Consider the following 15,906-nt stretch of genomic DNA (forward strand, 5'->3'; position numbering starts at 1 on the left):
TGACTCTGTATGAATCATTCAAATCCACTGTTTTACTAATTAAAGGGTCCTGTTCCTACTGTTTATTGTCCACTCAGGAGCAATTCTAGTTTTTTAAATGATATTATTTTTTCTTTATTTCACTGAGATCTACATCCTGCAATGTTATCATATTGGGTGACTTTAATATACACATAGATAATGTCAACAATACTCTCACCAAGGATTTTATCTCATGCCTTGATAGTTTTGGAATACAACAATTTGTTGATTTTCCAACTCATTGTAAAGATCTTATTCTTGATCTTGTTTGCTGCTTTGGTGTAACTCCTTTCAATTGTCTTGCTCTTGGCTTGCCCATATTAGATAATAAGCTAATATCATTCAGTGTTAACTTAATGGATGGAAAAAATAACATGGATTGTTTCATTTCAGTTTGGAATATTAAGAACATTGATCTATCTGTTCCTTCTGATGGACTTAACACTTTTAGGAGAAGATGCCTCTTTCACTCTGGATGATTGGTTTCTCATTATAACAATGGACTGCACACTGTGTAGTCCATTGTTATAATGAGAATAATGATGATTATTATTTTACAGTAGAAAAAAGGTAAAAATTTCCTTTAATATTAAATGTTAGCTTGAATTCAATCTCAAAACAGATTAGTTTTAGATTACTGACACTAAGATTGAACCTTCTTCAAGACACCTTCGCTAGCCCTGACTCTCCAGCTCAGTTTGACATTTTGATTAATTCTCTTTGCTTTCGTTTTTTGTTCAATCTGTGAACAAACACACAATAAATATCATACTAGAAATGAAAATTAATCTCATAATGACCAACATGAACAACTTCTCAATGAACATGCTCTTCTTCAAAATCACTGTGGCTAAAAAGTGGTTTCTAACATTCTAACATTAACCCAGATTTCAACCTTTAGCAGCATGATATAATTAGATGTAACATAACATGATGTAACATAACATGATGTGATATTGCTTTTATTAAACAAAACACATAGAAACATGAAAGCCGTTTCTCATATTTGTTAACATTATTTATAAAAAAAAAGGGGGAAAAATGTAACCACAAATGGTAAAAACATGTTTAAATGGTCAAAAAGTAGAAAATTTTTTTACATTCATTGATGGTTTACAATTACCTTTGGAGTAAAAAAAGGAGTAAGCAGCAAGACACAGTGCAGTACTTAAATTAAAGCAATTGTTTAAAACCTGTCTGCCAAAAAATAAATACATTAAATACATTAAATACATTAACCAGCAGCCCTACTTAAACCCCTCGCCTTCACTCACTCACCGTCAGTTCTACTTACTTACGTGGGAAAACACATATGACTGCACTAGTTACGTTCTACGTTTCAGTGGATACCCCACGATCTCATTTCCTCCCGAGACCGCTCAGATCTTCCTTCACGAAGACCTCTTTTTCTTTTTGTTCCATGTTTTGGTTTGTTTTACGTTTGTTTCTGTTTCCTCATTTAAAGAACCAACTTTCTCACAACTCCGGTTTTGCTTCGGTCACTCTGCAACCGTGACAGAAGAACTGACTGTACAAGAAAAAAGGGTGAAGAGAACCAAGCTGCCTTACCTATGGAGCCAGAGCCGCAACAGAGCGTGAGCGCAGATCTTCTCCGGGCTGCGGTCGCCGTCACTCCGGTTCACCGGGCGCCATCTCCGGCACCTTCCCCTCCGACCAGCAATCCGATGGCTCTCCCGAGCTCCTTCTCTGGAGATGTGGCTGAATGCCGAGGTTTCCTGCTCCAGGTGGAACTATACATCGCCATGCAGCCGCACCGATTTTCCTCCGACTGCGCTAAAAATCGCCTTCCTGATCTGGCTGTTATCCGGAAGAGCTCTCATGTGGGCTCGCGCACTGTGGAGCGCAAACAGCGCAGCTCTCGCCACCTTCGCTGTTTGTGCACTGTGGAGTGCAAACAGCGCAGCTCTCGCCACCTTCGCTGCTTTCACAGCGCACGTAACGAAGGTTTTTTGCACGTCAACAGGAGCGCTAACCACCGCGGATCAACTCCTGAATCTCCACCAAGGAGCGGACGGCGTGGCGGAGTACAGTCTTCGTTTCCGCACTCTAGCGGTCTCTAGCGGATGGAATGAGACTGCACTCCTAATCGTGTATCGGCAAGGTTTGAATCCGGCGATTCGTATGGCAATGGCAACAATGATGACATGGTAGGACTAGAGACCTTTATTCGTATTTCACAACATCTATCTGCCTGCCACCTGCCTGAATACACGCCTCTTGCTGCATCGGCCACCGCATCAGGGACTGCTCCCGAACCCGTGCAGTTGGGTTTCCAACGCCTATCCAGAGAGAGAGAGAGAGAGACGCCGAGCCACCGGAGCCTGTTCATATTGTGGCATTCCGAGTCACTCCCTTCCACAGTGCACGATTCGACCCCAACGTGCTGAGGTGAGTAATATTGCGTTTTCCATAGCTAAGCGAGATATCTTGCTTAGCTATGCTTTCTGTGACTCTTCTCAGTCCTAACACCAGACTTTCCACCTCCGCCCTAGTCGACTCAGGTTCTGCCGGGAACTTCATCTCCCAGGCGTGCCTAGACCAGCTCCAGCTGCGCCGGAGCGGAACACCATGATCTAGCTGCCCAAACCTTCCAAGGGGGCCCGCTAGGACAAGGCCGGATTAAATACTGCGCTCCTGTCATCACCCTCCAGGTCGGTCTGTTTCACCAGGAACAGGTACAGTTTATGGTCCTGGAGGATTCAACCGTGAGCATCATCCTAGGGCGGCCGTGGCTGATTAAGCACTCGCCTCGACACGGGTCAGGAATTCCCCTACACCATCTCAGGCAGAAATCCCACCAGAATACCACGGGTTCGCGGACGTGTTTAGCGAACGGGCTGCAACCCGACTACCTCCTCACCGACCCTGGGATTGTGCCATTGATCTGGTTCCTGGAGCTAAGCTCCCGAAGGGCCGGGTCTACCCCTTATCCGTTCCTGAATGCATATCTATGGAACGGTACGTCCGTAACCTCAATGCCCTCATCGCGCCTCTCCCCTATCGGCTCCCGCTCGTCCCTGCCGCACTAGAGGACCTCCGTGAGGCACGCTTCTTCACCAAGCTCGACCTCAGGAGTGCCTACAACCTCGTGCGTATCTGGAAAGGAGACGAGTGGAAGACGGCCTTCATCACTCCTGCTGGCCACTACGAGTACCGAGTCATGCCGTACGGCCTTTCAATCTCACTGGCTGTGTTCCAAGGCTTTATGAATGAGGTGTTCCGGCCATTCCTACACCGATCCGTTATCGCTCACATCAACGACATATTGGTCTACTCCCGAACACCTCAAGAACATCAAGACCACGTGACCAAGGTGTTGGAACTCCTACGAAAGCACCAGTTACACCTCAATCTCCCTAAGAACAAGTTCCACCAGACCAAGGTCCAGTTCCTCGGCTATGTGATCAGCACCAAGGGGATTCAAATGGACCAACGGAAGGTGCAGGCGGTGCGGGAGTGGCCGCTCCCTGGTTCTGTGAAGGAGTTGAAGAGGTTCCTGGGGTTCGCCAACTTCTACCGTCACTTTATACAAGGTTTCAGCCTGATCACAGTGCCGCTCACCTCCCTCGTCAGAGGAAAGCCCAAGGGACTTTCCTGGACGCCCGAGGCCGGAAAGGCATTTTAGGTGCTCCGAGAACGGTTCTGCGTCGCCCCGCTCCTCAACCACCTGAACCCAGAATGCCCCTTCGTTGTGGAGGTGGACGCATCTTCCACCGGGGTCAGGGCTGCCCTTTCCCAGTACTCTGGGAGTCCCGCTCAACTTCACCCCTGCACCTGAAGCTGTCCCCAGCCGACCAGCAATCCGATGGCTCTCCGAGCTCCTTCTCTGGAGATGTGGCTGAATGCCGAGGTTTCCTGCTCCAGGTGGAACTATACATCGCCATGCAGCCGCACCGATTTTCCTCCGACTGCGCTAAAAATCGCCTTCCTGATCTCGCTGTTATCCGGAAGAGCTCTCACGTGGGCTCGCGCACTGTGGAGCGCAAACAGCGCAGCTCTCGCCACCTTCGCTGTTTGTGCACTGTGGAGTGCAAACAGCGCAGCTCTCGCCACCTTCGCTGCTTTCACAGCGCACGTAGCGAAGGTTTTTTGCACGTCAACAGGAGCGCTAACCACCGCGGATCAACTCCTGAATCTCCACCAAGGAGCGGACGGCGTGGCGGAGTACAGTCTTCGTTTCCGCACTCTAGCGGTCTCTAGCGGATGGAATGAGACTGCACTCCTAATCGTGTATCGGCAAGGTTTGAATCCGGCGATTCGTATGGCAATGGCAACAATGATGACATGGTAGGACTAGAGACCTTTATTCGTATTTCACAACATCTATCTGCCTGCCACCTGCCTGAATACACGCCTCTTGCTGCATCGGCCACCGCATCAGGGACTGCTCCCGAACCCGTGCAGTTGGGTTTCCAACGCCTGTCCAGAGAGAGAGAGACGCCGAGCCACCGGAGCCTGTTCATATTGTGGCATTCCGAGTCACTCCCTTCCACAGTGCACGATTCGACCCCAACGTGCTGAGGTGAGTAATATTGCGTTTTCCATAGCTAAGCGAGATATCTTGCTTAGCTATGCTTTCTGTGACTCTTCTCAGTCCTAACACCAGACTTTCCACCTCCGCCCTAGTCGACTCAGGTTCTGCCGGGAACTTCATCTCCCAGGCGTGCCTAGACCAGCTCCAGCTGCGCCGGGAGCGGGAACACCATGATCTAGCTGCCCAAACCTTCCAAGGGGGCCCGCTAGGACAAGGCCGGATTAAATACTGCGCTCCTGTCATCACCCTCCAGGTCGGTCTGTTTCACCAGGAACAGGTACAGTTTATGGTCCTGGAGGATTCAACCGTGAGCATCATCCTAGGGCGGCCGTGGCTGATTAAGCACTCGCCTCGACACGGGTCAGGAATTCCCCTACACCATCTCAGGCAGAAATCCCACCAGAATACCACGGGTTCGCGGACGTGTTTAGCGAACGGGCTGCAACCCGACTACCTCCTCACCGACCCTGGGATTGTGCCATTGATCTGGTTCCTGGAGCTAAGCTCCCGAAGGGCCGGGTCTACCCCTTATCCGTTCCTGAATGCATATCTATGGAACGGTACGTCTGTAACCTCAATGCCCTCATCGCGCCTCTCCCCTATCGGCTCCCGCTCGTCCCTGCCGCACTAGAGGACCTCCGTGAGGCACGCTTCTTCACCAAGCTCGACCTCAGGAGTGCCTACAACCTCGTGCGTATCCGGAAAGGAGACGAGTGGAAGACGGCCTTCATCACTCCTGCTGGCCACTACGAGTACCGAGTCATGCCGTACGGCCTTTCAATCTCACTGGCTGTGTTCCAAGGCTTTATGAATGAGGTGTTCCGGCCATTCCTACACCGATCCGTTATCGTCTACATCAACGACATATTGGTCTACTCCCGAACACCTCAAGAACATCACGACCACGTGACCAAGGTGTTGGAACTCCTCTGAAAGCACCAGTTACACCTCAATCTCCCTAAGAACAAGTTCCACCAGACCAAGGTCCAGTTCCTCGGCTATGTGATCAGCACCAAGGGGATTCAAATGGACCAACGGAAGGTGCAGGCGGTGCGGGAGTGGCCGCTCCCTGGTTCTGTGAAGGAGTTGAAGAGGTTCCTGGGGTTCGCCAACTTCTACCGTCACTTTATACAAGGTTTCAGCCTGATCACAGTGCCGCTCACCTCCCTCGTCAGAGGAAAGCCCAAGGACTTTCCTGGACGCCCGAGGCCGGAAAGGCATTTTAGGTGCTCCGAGAACGGTTCTGCGTCGCCCCGCTCCTCAACCACCTGAACCCAGAATGCCCCTTCGTTGTGGAGGTGGACGCATCTTCCACCGGGGTCAGGGCTGCCCTTTCCCAGTACTCTGGGAGTCCCGCTCAACTTCACCCCTGCACCTGAAGCTGTCCCCAGCCGAACAGAACTACGACATTGGGAATCGAGAGCTTCTCGCCATCAAACTGGCGCTCGAGGAGTGGAGGCACTGGCTGGCTAAACACCCATTTGTAGTGATCACGGACCACAAGAACCTGCAATATCTCAGAGAGGCCAAAAGACTAAACCCTCGACAAGCCCGATGGGCCCTATTCCTCCTGCGGTTCGACTACACCCTCACCTACCATCCGGGATCCAAGAACGGCAAGGCCGACGCCCTCTCCCGTGTCTTTGGTCCCGATGAAGCTGTCGAACCTGAACATGTCATTCCTCCCGAGCTGTTTGTCTGCCCCATAATTTGGCCATAAGTCAGGAGTCCGCACCCTCTGGGTGCCTGGAAGGCAGGACGTTCATCCCCAGCCTGCCGTCCCGCCTTGTTAAGCTATGGGCGGCAGGGAACCCTCCGTCTCCTCCAAGCCCGATTTTGGTGGCCCAACATGCACAGAGAAATGGCACGGTATGTCCAAGGCTGCCGGTCTGCGCCATGTCCAAGTTCCCATGCCACCTGCTGGTGGGCAAGCTGGTCCCGCTATCGACCCCCGAGCGACCCTGGTCCCACCTGGGCATCGACTTTGTCACGGACTTGCCACAGTCAGAAGGACACACCTGTGTGCTAGTCGCGGTAGATCGGTTTTCCAAGGCCTGCTGTCTCAAACCCCTCCCTGGAGACCGCAGTTCACGTCACGCGCCTGGAGGGCGTTTTTCCGACTCCTCGGCGTGGCGGTCAACCTGTCGTCCGGCAACCTGTCAGCTGGAGTCCCCGTCCCACCGGCCAGGGGAGCGGTGTGGCTTTCCACAAAGGACCTGAGGCTCCGCCTCCCGGGTAGGAAACTAAACCTGTCAGGGAACAGCCTGCCTCGCCGTCCCACGGCTCTGCACACACACGTAGCCTGTCCCCATCATACTAAGCACCGAGACCTGCGGCTCATTAACCAGCAGCCCTACTTAAACCCCTCACCTTCACTCACTCACCGTCAGTTCTACTTACTTAAGTGGGAGAACACATATGACTGCACTAGTTACGTTTTACGTTTCAGTGGATACCCCGCGATCTCATTTCCTCCCAAAACTGCTCAGATCTTCCTTCACGAAGACCTCTTTTTCTTTTCGTTCCATGTTTTGGTTTGTTTTACGTTTGTTTCTGTTTCCTCATTAAAAGAACCAGCTTTCTCACAACTCCGGTATTGCTACAGTCACTCCGCCACTGTGACAAACATAGTGTTGTAGTGCAGCATCTACTTCTTTAAAGGTCTATAATCTTCATGAGGTGGAACGTCACTGGAGCTGGTGCAACCTCAGAATGCCTCGGGATTGGTAAATAGAGAGAAGCAATCCAATGGATGAGTCTGGGTTTGGTGGTTGCCAGAAAATGGCACTTGTCTGACTGCATTGTGCCAAGTGTAAAGTTTGGTGGAGGGGGGCTCGGGGTTATGATGTGGGGTTGTTTTTCAGGAGTTGGGCTCTGCCCTATAGTTCCAGCGAAAGGAACTTTTAATGATTCAGCATAGCAAGACATTTTGGAAATGTTCATGCTCCCAACTTTGTGGGAACAGTTTGGGGATGGCCTGTTCCTGTTCCAACATGACTGTGCACCAAGCAAGGTCCATAAAGACATGGTTGAGTGAGTTTGGTGTGGAAGAACTTGACTGGCCTGCACAGAGTACTGATTTTAACCCAATCGAACACCTGTGGGATAAATTAGAGCTGATATTGCGATTCAGGCCCACATCAGTTTCTGACCTCACAAATGCACTTCTGGAGAAATGGTCAAAAAGTTTATAACTGCAAAGGGTGGGCCAACATCATATTAAAACCTATGGATTAAGAATCAGATATTACTTAAGGTCATGTACTTGTGAATGTGGACAAGCGAATACTTTTGGCAATATAGTGTATTTCTTAAGGTGCTACTGACATAACATTTTTACCAGATGTTGGTAACAACTCATGGGGTCCACACATCTAAAGAAAATCTAAAAGAAACAAACCATAGATGTCCATAAATTATGTGTAATCATGTGAAATTACAGCAGTAAAAATTATTGAACACGAATAAAAAAAGGTGAAAAAAGGCATGGAAAGCCAAGACACCAGCTGAAATTAATCAGTAATTAGAAAGCGATGTCAGTGGTCAGCTGGTTCAATCCTAACTGATGGCCTATATAAAGGTGTCCCATTACCAAGGGGTCAGACAAGAAACATTTTATTATTGGGTAAAAGCAAAGAGGTCTCTTAAGACCTTTGCTTTATTGTTGCAAAACATACTGATGGGATTGGTTACAGAAGGATCTCTAAACTTCTAAATGTTCCAGTGAGCACTATTGGGGCCATAATCTGGAAGTGGAAAGAACATAATTTTACCATAAACTGGCCACAAACAGGTGCTCCTCGCAAGATTTCTGACAGAGGAGTAAAAATAATTATCAACAGAGTTGCCTAAGAGCCCAGGACCACTCGTGGAGAGCTTCAGAAAGACCTGAAATTAACAGGTACAATTATTTCAAAGAAAACAACAAGTAGCATTTAACCACCAGGGCCTCTATGCACGCTCACCACACAAATCCTACACTGCTTTAGAAAAAGTATGTTGAAGCTCATTTAAAGTTTGCTGCACAACCTTTGGACAAACCTGTGAAATACTATTAGAATATAGTCTGGTCACATAAGACCAAAATTGAACTCTTTGGATGCCATAATACACATGTTTAACATCTGGTAAAAATGTAATGTCAATTGCACCTTAAGAAATGTATTAACTGAGAAAAATGATGAAGTTTTCAATACTTATTTTACCCGCGGTATATTCCACGGTACATGAATTCCAGAAGCACGCAAAAAGATTTGCCATAAGTTTGAAAGAGAAAAAATTACAAACCAGTCTAATTTTAAAGAGGTTTTATTTTAATATAAATCACTCAATTTTATCACAGCACCACATGTTTTTACTACACATCGTATCTTCATCAAAACAACAAAAATTCATCAGAAAATGTTACAGTAGCTAAATATTGCATTTGAACGGATATAGTGTTTGGTCCTTTTTAGACAGAAGTTGATGCAAATTTATGAAAAAAGCATGTATAAAATGTAATGTGTAATGAAGAAACGCAGGGAGCTCAGTTTGTCATGGAGCGTAAGCAAAATGCAAAATGCAAAAAGAAAAAGTAGGTGCAAATGAGCTGGAAAGATGAGCAGCAAAATAGTAGTAAAGAATAAATCCAGCCTGACCTCAACCTTCACAAAGAAGTGCCAGTTTCCTATAACTGTTGTTCTGGTTTGATGCTGCCTAGTTCTTTCCTTATTGTCAAAACTCTCCCTAATTTGTCTAGTTGGTAAATGGCCTGACAGTAGCCTGTTTTTTATTTCTGATTGTCTGATGATCTGGATTGGCTCTCATTTAAGGTATATTCCTGCATTAATTATTTATTCCAATGCACATCACACTATCTAAACCAGGGCAGATGGGGTCATTTATCATGCATTACTGTCACTTTTAAATGTAACATTTACCTAAATTCACAAATGAAAGACATAGAAATGCATTTTGAAACATATCACATTCTGCTAACATGTTTGCAGGTGATAATGTCCTACAAAAAAACAGTGACACATTTAATTTAATGTTATATGTTTTAATATTTTTAATTTTTAAATATACTGTAAGCATACCTCTAATCGTTATTAGATCTAAAAAGTAACAGCTATGTGTATCAGATCAAAAAAGGCAATTCCAAAACAGCTTAAAGTTTTACACTACTGACACTAAGATTGAACCTTCTTGAAGACACGTCCATCAGGCCTCACTCTCCAGCTCAGTTTGACATTTTGATTAATTCTGTTTGATTTCAGTTTTCGTTCAATCTGTGGAAAAAACACACACAAACCAAATGGTAAAACTCTACACTTTGCATTAATGTATGTTGTGATTAATATCTTGGTCCTGTCTGTAGTTGTCAGTAGTTAACATTTCAACTATCAATAGGGTGTTGAAGAGACACCACATGAGCATGAAACAGCTGCACCGTGTACCATTTCAAAGGAATGGTGACAGAGTGAAGGAGCAACGGTACCAGTATGTACAGGTAAAACATGTATGGGCATACTTTATCTAATTTACATAAACTTCTTATAGTGACATATATAATACAGCATGTGTGACTTATGTACATTTTCTATAGCTGTAGAAAAAAAAACATGCAATATGTGTACATTTGATATAACTGTATTTAGTGAAATGAAATGAATGTGCATAACAAATTAGGTATCTTCTGGGTTGTAGCATATAATGGAATTGGAGTCAAGTGAACCACCCTACAACTTTATATATGTGGATGAGGCTGGCTTCAATCTAAACAAAAGCAGAAGATGTGGTCGAAATGTCATTGGCCACAGAGCTACTGTTGATTTGCCAGGCCAGCGGGGAGGAAATATCACGATGTGTGCTGCTATGTCAGAGCAGGGTGTGCTATCTCATATTTCCCTTATAGGCCCATACAACACACAGCATCTCCACACCTTCTTAGAGACCCTCTATATGGTTCTCATCCCTGATGATGAGAGGGGTCCATTTCGAGATGATTTACCAAAGTATGTGATACATTGGGATAATGTGAGTTTCCATCACTCATACACCATTAGGCAATGGTTTCTGACCCTAACCATTTCTATAACAGGATGCTGATGCAATTTCTCTCACCCTATTCCCCACTCCTCAACCCAATTGAGGAATTTAAACAAGCATGGAGGTGGAAGGTCTATGATTGCCAGCCACATACTCAGATGACCCTGCTGGCTGCCATGGATGCAGCATGTGAGGACATCACAGCGATAAGACATTCCAGAAGATTTTTTCCACGCTGTATTGCACGGGATGATATCTGTTGTGGATACAAATCTGTGGCCCGACAGACTGGGACATCAGGAAGTAGAGACAGATTGCACTGTATAGTGCGGCATGCACAGTTATTCCTAAGAAGTGTTTCCTATGTTTACCTTTTTGGAATTTTAATTTGTGTCTTTTTATTTTCTATTACAATGACATTATATTGCAATTTCTTTTGTCAGTCCACTAGTAAAGAAGAATAAAAAAGTGTGAATCCTGTCCAGTCTCTTACAATCAATATCCCACATTCAGTAATGTGTAAATTTATGCTGTTGAAATTCATAGTTGCCACTTAGAAGAAATTTAGCCTTGTGCATTTTCAATATTTGTAATCCAAAACATAGTTTACACCAGTAAATACTAAAATAAAGCACTGTCTTATTGAAAAAAATGACTAAACATTTTGACTATCTTGTCTGTAAACAATGATAAAAGGACTTATTTTGATGGCAATGATACAGTGAGGAAAATAAGTATTTGAACACCCTGCTCTTTTGCAAGTTCTCCCACTTAGAAATCATGGAGGGGTCTGAAATTGTCATCGTAGGTGCATGTCCACTGTGAGAGACATAATCTAAAAAAAAAAAACAGAAATCACAATGTATTATTTTTAAACTATTTATTTGTATGATACAGCTGCAAATAAGTATTTGAACACCTGTCTATCAGCTAGAATTCTGACCCTCAAAGACCTGTTAGTCTGCCTTTAAAATGTCCACCTTCACTACATTTATTATCCTAAATTAGATGCACCTGTTTGAGGTCGTTAGCTGCATAAAGACACCTGTCCACCCCATACAATCAGTAAGAATCCAACGACTAACATGGCCAAGACCAAAGAGCTGTCCAAAGACACTAGAGACAAAATTGTACTTCTCCACAAGGCTGGAAAGGGCTACGGGAAATTGCCAAGCAGCTTGGTGAAAAAAGGTCCACTGTTGGAGCAATCATTAGAAAATGGAAGAAGCTAAACATGACTGTCAATCTCCCTCGGACTGGGGCTCTATGCAAGATCTCACCTCGTAGGGCCCAGAACTACACGGGAGGAGCTGGTCAATGACCTGAAAAGAGCTGGGACCACCGTTTCCAAGGTCACTGTTGGTAATACACTAAGACATCATGGTTTGAAATCATGCATGGCACGGAAGGTTCCCCTGCTTAAACCAGCACATGTCCAGGCACGTCTTAAGTTTGCCAATGACCATTTGGATGATCCAGAGGAGTCATGGGAGAAAGTCATGTGGTCAGATGAGACCAAAATAGAACTTTTGGGTCATAATTCCACTAAACGTGTTTGGAGGAAGAAGAATGATGAGTACCATTCCAAGAACACCATCCTAACTGTGAAGCATGGGGGTGGTAGCATCGTGCTTTGGGGGTGTTTTTCTGCACATGGGACAGGGCGACTGCACTGTATTAAGGAGAGGATGACCGGGGCCATGTATTGCGAGATTTTGGGGAACAACCTCCTTCCCTCAGTTAGAGCATTGAAGATGGGTTGAGGCTGGGTCTTCCAACATGACAATGACCCGAAGCACACAGCCAGGATAACCAAGGAGTGGCTCTGTAAGAAGCATATCAAGGTTCTGGCATGGCCTAGCCAGTCTCCAGACCTAAACCCAATAGAGAATCTTTGGAGGGAGGTCAAACTCCGTGTTTCTCAGTGACAGGCCAGAAACCTGACTGATCTAGAGAAGATCTGTGTGGAGGAGTGGGCCAAAATCCCTCCTGCAGTGTGTGCAAACCTGGTAAAAAACTACAGGAAACGTTTGACCTCTGTAATTGCAAACAAAGGCTACTGTAGCAAATATTAACATTGACTTTCTCAGGTGTTCAAATACTTATTTGCAGCTGTATCATACAAATAAATAGTTAAAAAAATCATACATTGTGATTTCTGGATTTTTTTTTTTTAGATTATGTCTCTCACAGTGGACATGCACCTACGATGACAATTTTAGACCCCTCCATGATTTCTAAGTGGGAGAACTTGCAAAATAGCAGGGTGTTCAAATACATATTTTTCTCACTGTATGTTCATTGACACAAATACTTTATTTTGAGAGACAAAATAAGGATTTTGAGCAAAAAACAGGCTTTTGCAAGAAAAATCCAATGTATTGTGCTGTTTGTACACATTGTTTTGAGAATGTACTTATGATTTGCAAATCTTAAGGGTGATTTGAGAAATGCTCCAAAGCAACTTTAATATGACGGATAAGAATGAAACAGGTGGGAGATATGGCTCAATGTGAGATCAGTTTCCCTTTAAGAGTAAAAGTTAGCTACTCTACTACATGACAGTTACATACTTCATACAGGATCACAGCTTGCACTGATGCATCGTTCAGGTTCGTCATTTTATCACTAGATATTTTCACCTCCATGATCTGTTTTTTGATCATTGAGTCCACATCTACAAAGGAAAGCAAACATACAGTCACAAAGACATTTCTAGGTTATTATTTCTCTGCTACGGGCATATTTAATTGAATCACCTCCATAACAGACAAATGGGTGCAGGGCAGTGCAGCTGTCATTCATCAATCTTCCAGATTTTCCTGCCATCACAGCAGCACAGTCGCCGGTTCCAACACTCGGTGGTCCCAATGCCCAGTTTCTGAAACGACGGCTCAATTGATCAGACCACTGCCAATTGTCTAGGAACAAGCCGATCCAGACAGAAACCCATCTACCGACTACACTGTTCACTTTGTTCTGTTCCCAAGGTGAGTGGATGCGAGCCAGGTCAGTGTAGGTGCTTCTACAGTAACTCTGAGCATCTTGCCAAGTTTTTGTAATATTGACCATGATGTAACCCGTACCCTCTGTAATATAATTTTAATAAGCATGGAAAGTATCAAAGTTAATAGAGTTCCTGTTATAGTAATCCTTCACTCCAAAATAATTGATACTAGATTGCTTTCTTAGTTTTGGATTGAAGCTGAGAAGCCTCAATTTGTAACATTTAAAAACTATTCGTTAATCAGAGAAATCATCACACAGCTGTCTATTATGGAAGCGCATTGCATTCACAAAGAGAAAAAAAATGACAGAAAGAATCTCATAATTATGAGATACTGATCTCATAATTATGACTTAGTATCTCATAATTATAACTTAGTATCTCATAATTACGACTTAGTATCTCATAATTATGACTTAGTATCTCATAATTATGACTTAGTATCTCATATTTATAACTTAGTATCTCATAATTATGACTTAGCATCTCATAATTACGACTTAGTGTCTCCTAATTATGAGTAGTATCTCATAATTATAAGATCCTGATCTCACTATTATGACTTAGTATCTCATAATTGGCTAATTAAACTAATATACAGTCAGCAAGCTAAACCAGAGCTTGACCCAACTTCTCATAATTATAAGATATTAAGTCATAATTATGAGATAAGTCCTAATTATTTAATACTAAGTCATAATTTTGAGTTAATAAGTCATATTTATGAGACAATAAGTCATAATTATGAGATCCTTTCTGTGATTTTTTTTTTCTCTTTGTAAATGCAATGTGCTTCCGTTGTCTAATATATTTTTAGCTAATTAATTTTATTTCAATATAATGAGTTTAAGGCAAAGCACATAAAATATATTTTGTACAAAATATATCTTTTATATTTTATATTATTACTTTATAATTTATAAGTTTTAATTGACTCACCACTGTAGCATACAAAATATAGTAGTGTCTGACAGTCATTATCATTCCATAAACCATTCATGTGTGATACACATTGTCCAATGCCACTTGGGTTTCCTTTAGCCCAGTTAAAGTAGTCAGATAGAGGCTCATCTCCCATAGACCAGCACCAGCTTGTACCCACTGCTCTCTGCAGTCCAACCCATAAAAGACCAGTATAGCTTAGATCCACCTGATTCATCACTCTGTACACATCATTCAGACTGTCCACTGTAGCCAGATCAGTAAACCTCACTCTACAGTAACGCTGAGCATCCGACCAGGTCTTCAGGTATCTTACAGCATGGTAGAGCCTCGAAACAGATTGAAATGGTGGAGCTGAAAAAAAAATATGTATTTATGTTAACAATGCAGTATTTTTCCCATGTTCTAATTAATGTTAAATCTACAAAATGCAAAATAAGCAAACTGAAGAAAAATCTAAATCAATCACTATTTTATGTGACTACTGTTTTGGCTTCAAACTAGCATCAATTCATACACTTTGTACATTTTCACAAAGTCAGGGATTTTGTTGGAACAGAGTCAGTGTATGATGAACTAGTTATACCAAGCAGGTGCTAATGATGAATACATTTATGTGTAAAGGTTCCAGCTACTATATCCCAATTGCACCACCAGAGGGAAACATCACCTGAGTATTGAGCTCTTCAGGTTCAAGAGACACTTCCTATAGCCTCTGTGTTCTGCTGACCACTGTTGAGTTTCTCTGACAATGCAAGTTTAACTTCTCCAAGCAAACAGAGGCCTATGGCGATCAGTGGCAGGCCATGCATTTGGTACCTGGGCCTATAGTGGGGACTAACCCGACTTAATCCACTTCTTAATACCACCACTATCACTTCGCAATTATAGAAACCATCAATATCATACAAAAATGCAATATAACAACGTGTGGCATTACAGAGAGAGACATTTCACATATGGGGGCTGAATACCATTTTACTAAAGCAAGCTCCAAACCTCTACACTACAACTGTGCCACCTACATTATCTGGAGCAGTTCAGAATCAATATTTGTCTAATAACATGACAAAAACATGAAGAAAAAAAATTAATACAACCTACTCACCAGAGATGCAGACTCATAATTTGCACCGCTCCCTAAAGGCTGTAAGCCAGTGGTATGGCTCTTATTCACTGGTCTGGAAGTGGCGAACAAACCCTTTGCCTGTATGAGACAAGCTAGCTAGCTTCGGGGTTGGCCAACCTCTCCTTATGATGTCTAGCTTTTCTTTAAAATGGATTTCCAAGTATGTCCGAGACCAAATAAATTTCTCTTCCTCCGTGGGCGTAAAAAAGTCTAACTCAG

General features: G+C 44.0%; 1 protein-coding gene across 1 annotated transcript; it reads right to left on the reverse strand.

Annotated features, from left to right (window-relative positions):
- Positions 1-8,929: 8,929 nt before the first annotated feature.
- On the reverse strand, positions 8,930-15,727 carry LOC124403467 (C-type lectin BfL-2-like). The gene is made up of 5 exons (XM_046877241.1): positions 15,667-15,727; positions 14,556-14,912; positions 13,369-13,698; positions 13,183-13,286; positions 8,930-9,849 (listed from the first exon to the last, which is right to left on the reverse strand). The coding sequence occupies exons 2-5, from the start codon at positions 14,773-14,775 to the stop codon at positions 9,751-9,753; spliced, it is 753 nt and encodes a 250-aa protein (XP_046733197.1). The 5' UTR covers positions 14,776-14,912; positions 15,667-15,727; the 3' UTR covers positions 8,930-9,750.
- Between the last annotated feature and the right edge of the window lie 179 nt (positions 15,728-15,906).

Source organism: Silurus meridionalis, chromosome 2, assembly GCF_014805685.1.
Source record: "Silurus meridionalis isolate SWU-2019-XX chromosome 2, ASM1480568v1, whole genome shotgun sequence".
NCBI lineage: Eukaryota > Metazoa > Chordata > Actinopteri > Siluriformes > Siluridae > Silurus > Silurus meridionalis.